The sequence below is a fragment of the Elephas maximus genome, chromosome 17, assembly GCF_024166365.1.
Source record: "Elephas maximus indicus isolate mEleMax1 chromosome 17, mEleMax1 primary haplotype, whole genome shotgun sequence".
NCBI classification, from domain to species: Eukaryota; Metazoa; Chordata; class Mammalia; order Proboscidea; family Elephantidae; genus Elephas; species Elephas maximus.
Window position 1 is genome coordinate 47,723,496 of NC_064835.1, and position 8,876 is coordinate 47,732,371.

General features: G+C 52.3%; 1 protein-coding gene across 1 annotated transcript; it reads left to right on the forward strand.

The window, feature by feature from the left end:
- Window positions 1-1,651: 1,651 nt before the first annotated feature.
- Window positions 1,652-8,299, forward strand: CD8A (CD8 subunit alpha). Its single transcript, XM_049857349.1, has 6 exons — window positions 1,652-2,011; window positions 2,100-2,462; window positions 2,948-3,058; window positions 3,281-3,391; window positions 4,156-4,186; window positions 6,571-8,299. Exons 1-6 carry the CDS (start codon window positions 1,963-1,965, stop codon window positions 6,620-6,622), a joined length of 717 nt encoding a protein of 238 aa, XP_049713306.1. The 5' UTR covers window positions 1,652-1,962; the 3' UTR covers window positions 6,623-8,299.
- Window positions 8,300-8,876: the final 577 nt, after the last annotated feature.

Genomic DNA, 8,876 nt, shown 5'->3' on the forward strand with positions numbered 1-8,876 from the left:
TGAGAATGGTTGTACAACTCAAAGAATGTAACCAGTGTCACTGAATTCTACACATGTAGAAACTGTTGAATTGGTGTCAGTTTTCCTGTGTATATTCTCAACAGCAACAAAATAAATAAAATTTAGAAAAAAGTACATATATATATAAAACATATATATGTATAACAAAACAAAAATAAACAAAAGAATGGGGATCTACACGTGCCAGCATGAAAAATTCCTTCTTCTACCGTAAAGTAAGAAAGGTAAGTTGCAAAACAAGGTACACAGAGTAAAATCTCATCTTCAGGAAACAACCCCAAGCCTCTGTTTGTGCAAGATAGTGTCCGAGGCACTCACTCAGCCATGACAGTGGTTTTCTCTGGAAAGCCAATGCTTGTGAGAAAAGTGAGACGGGGCTTTCCTTGTATTCATTTTTCTATTGTCTAAAGTTTTTCAAGAACATATCCCTCTTGTAGTTGCAAAAAAAAAAAAAAAAAAAACACTTTTAAAAATGTTTCTAAGTCCATGTTCCATGGTTGAGTAGGCACCGTGGATGCTTGGTGGAAGAGGGGCACTGAAACCAAAAGAGAGAAACACTTGTCCTTCTGACATTGGAGTCTGGGCCCTGGGAGGACATTCAGTGCAGTGGCCTTAGCTCAGCTGGGGCCATGTGTGACATCTGGGGATGGCGGGCACACCATGAAGTGGAACACTGTCTTCCCCAGGCTGAACACACAGGTGGGGCAGGCACATGCAACAGACAATGCCAGGTGGCCTGACTAGAACCAAGCAGCAGCAACGCCAGCTGCACTCACCATGGGATTCACAAAGGGGAGAAAGGGAGAAGGGCAGGATGCTGGGGCTGGAAGTTCTCAGGATGGCAACAGGAGAAAAGGAAGAGGGCACAGGTGCCAAGGTCAGAAGAAGGAAATCTGCCTCTACCAAGCGTTCACCCAGACCACACACATGCCCCTGCTGAGGACACAGAGATGGATGAGGCTCAAGTCAGTGGCCTCAAGGCTTCAATAGAGGACATTTCAGGCAAAGGGAAACAGCAAATGCAAAGACGGGGAAGCACAGAGGAGCAGAGTTAGATACTTTGAGCCCCCTGAGGCTGCAGCAGCAGGTCCTGGGAAAGGCAGGGGCAGGAGACTGGGTGAAGCCAGCACCCACAGGCTCCTCAAGCCAAGCCAGGGAGTTGAGTGCCCATCACAGTGATTATCAGATGTCCTCTAGGAGAATAATTTTCACAGCAGGGTGGCTGGAGGACCGACTGGAGAGAGACTGACATGTGCGGAGGTTACTGAATGGGCCCAAGCAGGGAAGAGGCTTTGTGTTCCCAGGAGGGTTGGCGGCTGGGAGAGGGCCCTGACAAGTGTGGTCAGCAGACGACTGCCCCTTCCCCCCATGAAAGACCTGATGGAGGTGAGAAGGCCCTTTCTCGGTGGATCTGCACGAGTTCCAGAGACGGGGGCAGGTCACTAACCCCTCTTCCTTCTCAGCTCTCAGCGCCCATTTTGCAGTCAAAAAGCCCCAACGTAATAGAGTGAAAGACACTTGCTGAGGGCAAATGAAGTGGATATTCCCTTCTCCATCCCTGCCGGCTGGGACTCTTTAGTTACTTCCTCTTCGTCCTCTGTCTTTGCCACTCCCACAAGAGAGCCATTTCTCAACCACTTCCAAGGGCTGTTTTCGAGCCCTTTTCCTCATCCTCAAAACCGCAGTTCTCAACTTTCCCCGGCTGCCCAGCGAGCCTGCCTCGATGGCCCCGATTCGCGGCCTCCAGCCCCCTCACCAGGCTTGAAGGCGGCAACCGCGAAAAAGAGGGCGACTCTTTCTGTGGGGGCTTTCGGGTGACATCACATCCTCCGCGGGTCGGGTCGGGCAGCCGGCCGGAGGGCGCACCTCCCCGCCCCCGCCGGCTCCGCGCCTCCCCTGCGTCTGGGCTTCGATCCGAGCTGCTCCCGGGAGGAGCGCGCCATGGCCTTGCGCGTGACCGCCCTGCTCCTCCCGCTGGCCCTTCTGCTCCGTGAGTTTGCGACCCCCGGGGAAGGTAGGCGGGTGAGGCTGGCTGGGGCGCGGGCCTCCCTGCTCAGCTCGCTGCCTGCGGTCCACAGACGCCGCTGAGGCCCAAGGGTCAAATCAGTTCCGGATGTCGCCGAAGGAGGTGAAGGCGACCCTGGGCAAGCCGGTGACGCTGCAGTGCGAGGTGCTGCTGTCCAACGCGGGCTCAGGCTGCTCGTGGCTCTTCCAGAGGCTCGACGCCGCGGCCAGCCCCATCTTCCTCCTGTACATCAGCGGCACCGGGATCAAGAGGGTCCAGGGGCAAGACTCCACGCGATTCTCCGGCGCCAAGACCAGCAGCGGCTTCCAGCTCACCCTGAACCACTTCCAGGAGAAGGACCAAGGCTACTATTTCTGCTCCGTCTTGAGCAACTCGGCGCTGTTCTTCAGCCCCTTCGTGCCGGTCTTGCTCCCAGGTGCGGAGCGTGGGGCGCAGGGCGCGGGGCGCGGCAGGTCCGCGGGCTGGGGCTCACATCGGAACCCGCTCTTCGCTCGGACGCTCGCTGTCGAGTCTCTTAGCGCCCCTTAGATACTGTTCCCATTTTACAGACGAGGAAACTGAGGTGGAGTAGGGACTGGAGATGGCTTTCTCTGTCGGGCCGAGTTGGGCTCTCAGCTGCCGACTGCAGGCAGGGCGGGCACCAATCCGAGCTCCCGGGGCCGCAGCTCGGGCCCTGGACGGAGGCTGAGTGGCAGGCAGAGGGCCCCGCGTGCCGGTCATGGGCGCTGGCGGACCCCTGCCGTTCCCACCGGGTCCCCTCCTTCCCTTCCCCTGGCGCCGAGCTCTCCGCGGGCGGGGGCCTAGCCCGTCTCAGGAGGCGCCCGCAGGGCAAAGGCGCCGGCGTGGGGGGCGCGTGTGGAGCCCCAGCCCGACCCCAACCACGCTCCATTGCCCCTGCAGCGAAGCCCACCACCACGCCGGCGCCGCGCCCCCCGACGCCGGCGCCCACCAACGCGCCGCTGCCGGTGTCCCGACGCCCAGAGACGTGCCGGCCCCCGGCGGGCGGCGCAGGTGAGCTGGCCGCGGGGTCTGCCGGCCGCGGGGGCGGGGACTGGCGGACTGCGTGCGGGGAGTGCCCCTGCCAGAGGCTGCCTCATCCTGGAGGTGGAGGCGAGGGCTCTCCAAGTGGCGGGGAAGCCGAGACCCGGAGCGGGCAGGGGTGCCCGGAGTGGCGGGGCGGCGTGGGATGGTGGCCGGTCCTTTCCTAAATGTCAGCGTGTTCCATGTCCTCAGTGGACACGAGGGGGCTGGGCCTCACCTGTGATCTCTACATCTGGGCGCCCCTGGCTGGCACCTCTGCGGTCCTTCTCCTGTCACTGATCGTCGCCATCGTCTGCAGCCACAGTAAGTTGGAGAATCTTGGCAGGGAGGGGTTGGTCCCGCTCTGGCCTTCGCGCTGCTTGCTCCAGGCAGGCAGCCCTTGCGGGGAGACAGGGTTGAGGCTTCTGGGATTTCCGAGCTGCCCTGCTGGGCCGCACAGGCTGCTTCTTGGAGAAAGAAAGCGTGAAAGCCTCTTCCCGCCCCGCTTTCCATTTTCCAGGAGGTTTTAAGGCAGGCAGAGAGCACACCATCAGGTTTTAGGGCAAATACCCGCGGGGTAGGAGGCGGCTGGTGGCCCTGGATCAGTGCCCAGGAAGACTGGGTCAAAACCACAACCGATCTGAGGCTTGCCCTGGCCTCCTCTCCATGCCCCTTTTGCCTTCTCTGAGTCCCAGATTAGGCCGGCAGATTCTGCTCATCAGTGTTTGCAATTTTTAAACATTAATGCCTGGGAAGACTGCTGGAAAAGCAGCCCTCACCTGGGATGTCTACAGTTATAATCCCCAAAGAAATAAGAAAAACCTTATTTGAGGACTACTAGGGAGTGTTTTTTTGTTTGTTTGTTTTGTTTTTAGGGAGTGTTTTTTAGGGAGTGAGGGGAAACGCTGGTTAAGAGCTACAGCTGCTAACCAAAAAATTGGCAGTTTAAATCCACCAGGTACTCCTTGGAAACCCTATGGGGCAGCTCTATTCTGTCCTATAGGGGGGTTTCTATGAGTCGGAATCGACTCCCCGGCAATGGGTACGGAGTGGGGGGAGTCATGTTTTCCTTCTTTTTTCTTATCCAGGGAACCGACGACGGGTCTGCAAGTGCCCTAGGTGAGTCCCCTCTGAGCCCTGGTGGGTCCTGGCTTCCAGAGAAGCAGGGACTTTTCAAGAGGAAGCCACTGCAGGTGTCCTGGGGACAGGGAATGCATATAGTTCCTGAGCAATGAAAGGCAGGAGGCTAGCCACGTGGCCTGGGTCTTTGAGGAGATGGAGGCCCTGGCAGGGCTGGTGGCAAGAGCAGTGTGACTCAGTAAACCTTTATTCAGCCTGTCACCAAAAACCATCTGAGTGATCCCACTAGTTGGCCCTAGCTCCTCAGGTACCTGAGGTACTTCTTAGCTGCATCATTCCATGTGGGTTTTATTGTTCCCATAAGAACTCCTCCTCCCCCCTCACCCTCCCCTTTTTTCCCCTACTTGACTGGCCTGGTTTTTTGAGGGGCAGCCAGTCTTTTATCACTTGAACCAAATAAATAATGGCCTTTGTCTCCAATTTTCTTGTGCCAATGAAGGGCCTTGATCTGCTGCCAAGGACTGGGGTGGAGGAATGAGGGGCCAGAGGCAGGCAGGGGCAGATGAACCAGTAAGCATGGTACCTGCGGGCTTATTCGTGTTTACTTACTAATCCATAGTGCACAATTTCACATGGGTTTCACCACATCTTTGATGTAAAAAAAGGTGAAATTTTGCACTACAGACTAGAAAGTAAGCACATGCGTACCTTGCTGATGGGGAAATCCGTCCCTGGCAGGGGCAATTAGCTGTCTAGTAGCTCAGGCAACAACTCCACCCAATCTAAGCCCTGATCCTTCTGCAAACAGTCTAGAAGAGGCTCCTCTCTTTGGCCCTGAGGCAGGAGTCTGCCCTGCATTCAGCCAGCTTCTCCTCAGAGGCCAGCACTGTGATGGGGGCCACCATCTCTCTGAATCTTCAGAGCAACCTCATGTGATAGACACCATGCTCCCACCTCCCAGATCGCTGGCTCAGAGATTAGGAGACCAACTCAAGATGGCAGAGGTGTGATTACACTCAGATTGTTGATAAGAATGGCTGGATGGAAGCCTACAGCGTAATCAGTTACTTGTTTTATATGTATTTAAATTTCACATTTTGTGGCAACATTAACGTTGTTACAGTGACCTACATTTAAGGAGGAGGAAACCGAGGTTTAGAACATTTAGTGACGTGTCCAAGGCTATGCCACCAGCAAACGGCATTGCTGCAACTTCCATCCAAAGCTCTTGCTCCTTCCTGGGGGCCATGGCAGGGGCCGGAGGGGCTAAGGGTAAGCAGCTAGATTCACCAGCTCTTTTCAGTAGGTGAAAAGATTTCAGATTTTATACTTCTGGTTTGCATTTCATACTCCTTGGCACGTCTCTGCAAGGATCCAAGTTCAATGTCTTATACATGATTACTCTTAATAATGGAAATGTAACAACTTTCCAGTGCATCTGTTACAGAGGATATACCGTGGGGATAAAGTCTCTTTAGAAATGCCGAAGGACCTTTTAGCATTTTTATGACTTGGTGTGCAGATAGGAGATTTTGAAGGAAAATCATCTCTTATCTCCATCTTTCCTGTAAACTCTCATTTTGAAATGAATAATTGACTCAGAATAAAATCCTGCCATGAAACACAAGGAAACCCTGCTGGTGTAGTAGTTAAGTACTATGGCTGCTAACCAGAAGTTTGGCAGTTCGAATCCACCAGGCACTCCTTGGAAACTCTAAGGGACAGCTCTACTCTGCCCTATAGGGTCACTAGGAGTCGGAATGAACTCCACGGCAACGGTTTTTTTTTTTTTTTTTTAAATGGAACACAAAGCTGTACAGATTAAACACATTTGAGGAATCCACACACCTGAGTTAATGATCGTGGGCAGTTTAGCCTCAACAAAGAGGTTTTGGAAGACGGCCTGTGTAGACATGATGAATCAGCCGTTTTAGCAGGCTCTAGCCCAGTGCTAAATTAACACCCTTTTAAGTGTGACATCAAGTTCGGGTTGTCAGAGGGACTTTCAGATCAAGTAGCTCTACTTGGCGGATGGTGGTGGTTGGCTGCCACCCTTCCCCTTCCCTGTGATGGCGGGTGGTGGGAAGGTTGAGAATCGGGTCAGCTGATGAGTTGTCTGCCCCATTCTCTTGCCTCCGAGAAGCTAGACTGACTGGATTCAGTCAGGTTCTGGCCCAGGCACTTGCACCGTGTGAGCTTGGGCCAGTTCCCTGACCAGTGCCTCCCCCTGATGTTACTGTGAGGATGACAGGAGATGGTACCAGTAAGACCGTTAGTAGTTACCCCGTCACTCACCAAGTCCCATGCTGGTGCCCCAGGGGAATCATCCTTTTTAAAGGTTGGGGCGGGGGAGGGCTGGTCATGAACAAATACTGCATCGAAGGGGCTCTTGCTACAATGATGGTCACCCACCTCTTTTTCAGGCCCATGGTCAGACCGGGAGGCAAGATCAACTCTTCAGAGGGGTACGTCTAACCTGGATACTCGTCAGCCACTACAGGGCTTCATACTGAGATCTCCCGTCAGTAGGATGAGCACCAGCCTTTCCCTTTCGGTTTCTAGCCTGCCTTCTTTGCATATTCATTCCACTGGTATTATTTTAATGGGGTGGGAAAGGTTACTTTAAAAAAAAAAAATGTGTTTATTTTTGATTGAAGCGAAACAAAGCTACCACGTCTACAGTACACCACAGGATCACAATACCACTGTGCGTGCGCATATATTGGAGTAAAGGGTGGAAAGGGGTGGCCAGGGCTGCCACGCCAACTATGTTCTCAGAATCCTACCGGAAGAGCTGGTGGGGACCTTGGCTACGATTCAGTCCAAACTTCTCCCCGGACCATTTTACAACTGAGGAGGCTGACATCCAGAGATGGGGAACCGCTCGTCCAGCCTCACACAGCAAGTTAGGGTTGGAGCCAGAGCTGAGGGAAACCTTGACTCCCAGCTCAGGCTCTTTCCTCCGCACCACTGAGGTCTCTCTTCCGGGGGCCTCTGTCTCAGACCATAGCCACAGGGAACAAGCGTTTCATGAGCACCTACCATACACCATGACTGTGCCCACAGTTTCATAATGTACTTGAACAATAACAGACCTTATATAGTCAACCATGAAACCGTATAAAGACAGTGGGAATTCATACGATAAAGTGGAAGGGGTGAGCTGAGCAGGTGATAGGAACTGAATCTCGAAAAATAAAGTGCTCCATCGCTAAAGAAGATTTGTGAAAACCCTTGTTACTGTCGCTAATTGCTAGTTGCCCTCGAGTGAATTTCAACTCAGGGTGACCCCATGTGTGCAGAGTAGAAGTGCTCTACAGGGTTTTCAAGGCTATGACATTTTGGAAGCAGATCGCCAGATTTGTCTTCCAAGGTGCCTTTGAAATTTCTCTCCCAGTGCTTGTATTGCAGAGAGACCCAGGAAAAAGAGACCACCATTTTACAAATATGATTTGAGCCTGAGTAAAGTTGAATGGTGGAGCCCTGGTGGTGCAGTGGTTAACAGCTCAGCTGCTAACCAAAAGGTTGGCAATTCAAATCCACCAGCCACTCCTTAAACCCTGTGGTGCAGTTCTACTCTGTCCTATTGGTCGCTATGAGTTGGAACTGACTCGACAGCAATGGGTTTGGTTTTACGGGTAAAGTTGACTGGAGGGTCTTGTGAATGTTGAAATGTGAGATACCATATTCCAGAATTATCAGTGACGTCTGAGGTTTATAAACCCGCGGTCTCCCGCCAACCAGCAGAACAGACTCTAGTGAGGAGGCTTGTGAAAACTGCTCACCTACACAGGCATTTCCTCTTTCATGTTATGGCATGTGCTCAACAGGAGACAGCACTGAGATACAGAAATAGGAAGCACCCTTATTCTTTACCTCAAGTATAATCCATTGCTAATATTTTCGTATATATTCTTGATTTTTTTCCATCAATATGTAAAAGGTATGCTTTGTCTTTTTTAAAATGGGATTTCACTATGCTTTTATAAGTGGCTTTAATAAATAAACATTTATAGTAACCTTTTTTAAAAGGTGAAGAGCGTTCCATTTTGGGTTGTACCATCATTTACTCAGTTTGCTATTACCTGCCACTAAATTCTTTCACCTCCCTTCCTTTTGTTCTTTCTTGTAATAAATCACAAAAGCTACGTTCCTGAGCCTCTTCCCACTTATTTACACCCATCTGTGAACACATTGGAAACCCTGGTGGCATAGTGGTTAAGTGCTATGGCTGCTAACCAAAAGGTCAGCAGTTTGAATCCGGCAGGCGCTCCTTGGAAACTCTACTGGGCAGTTCTACTCTGTCCTATAGAGTCGCTTGCTGAGTTGGAATCGACTCAACGGCAGTGGGTTTGATTTTTTTTTTTTTGGTGAACACGTTCCTCCAAAGTGAGTCAGGTGAGACAGAAACGCCCATCTATGCAGATGAAAGAACGTGGATCAGCACACATGAGTGACACAGACACACAGACACACTCATATACTCTGGCTTCTGAAGCTGGTGATCTGATTCCTGGGCAATAATGACTGAACACATTACATTTCAACTGGGCCCTTCTGGAGGTGGGGCTGTGAGCTGATGAGGTGTCGGGGTGGGGAGCAGTGGGTAGGCAGGAGCATGGGGGTTGCTCAATTTCCTTCAGTCCCACTCCAGAAGTGGCCACTACTCCTGAGAGCTGGCCGAACCACGATGGAACCAGTCGTGGAGGCTGGGTGGCCTATGTTGGCA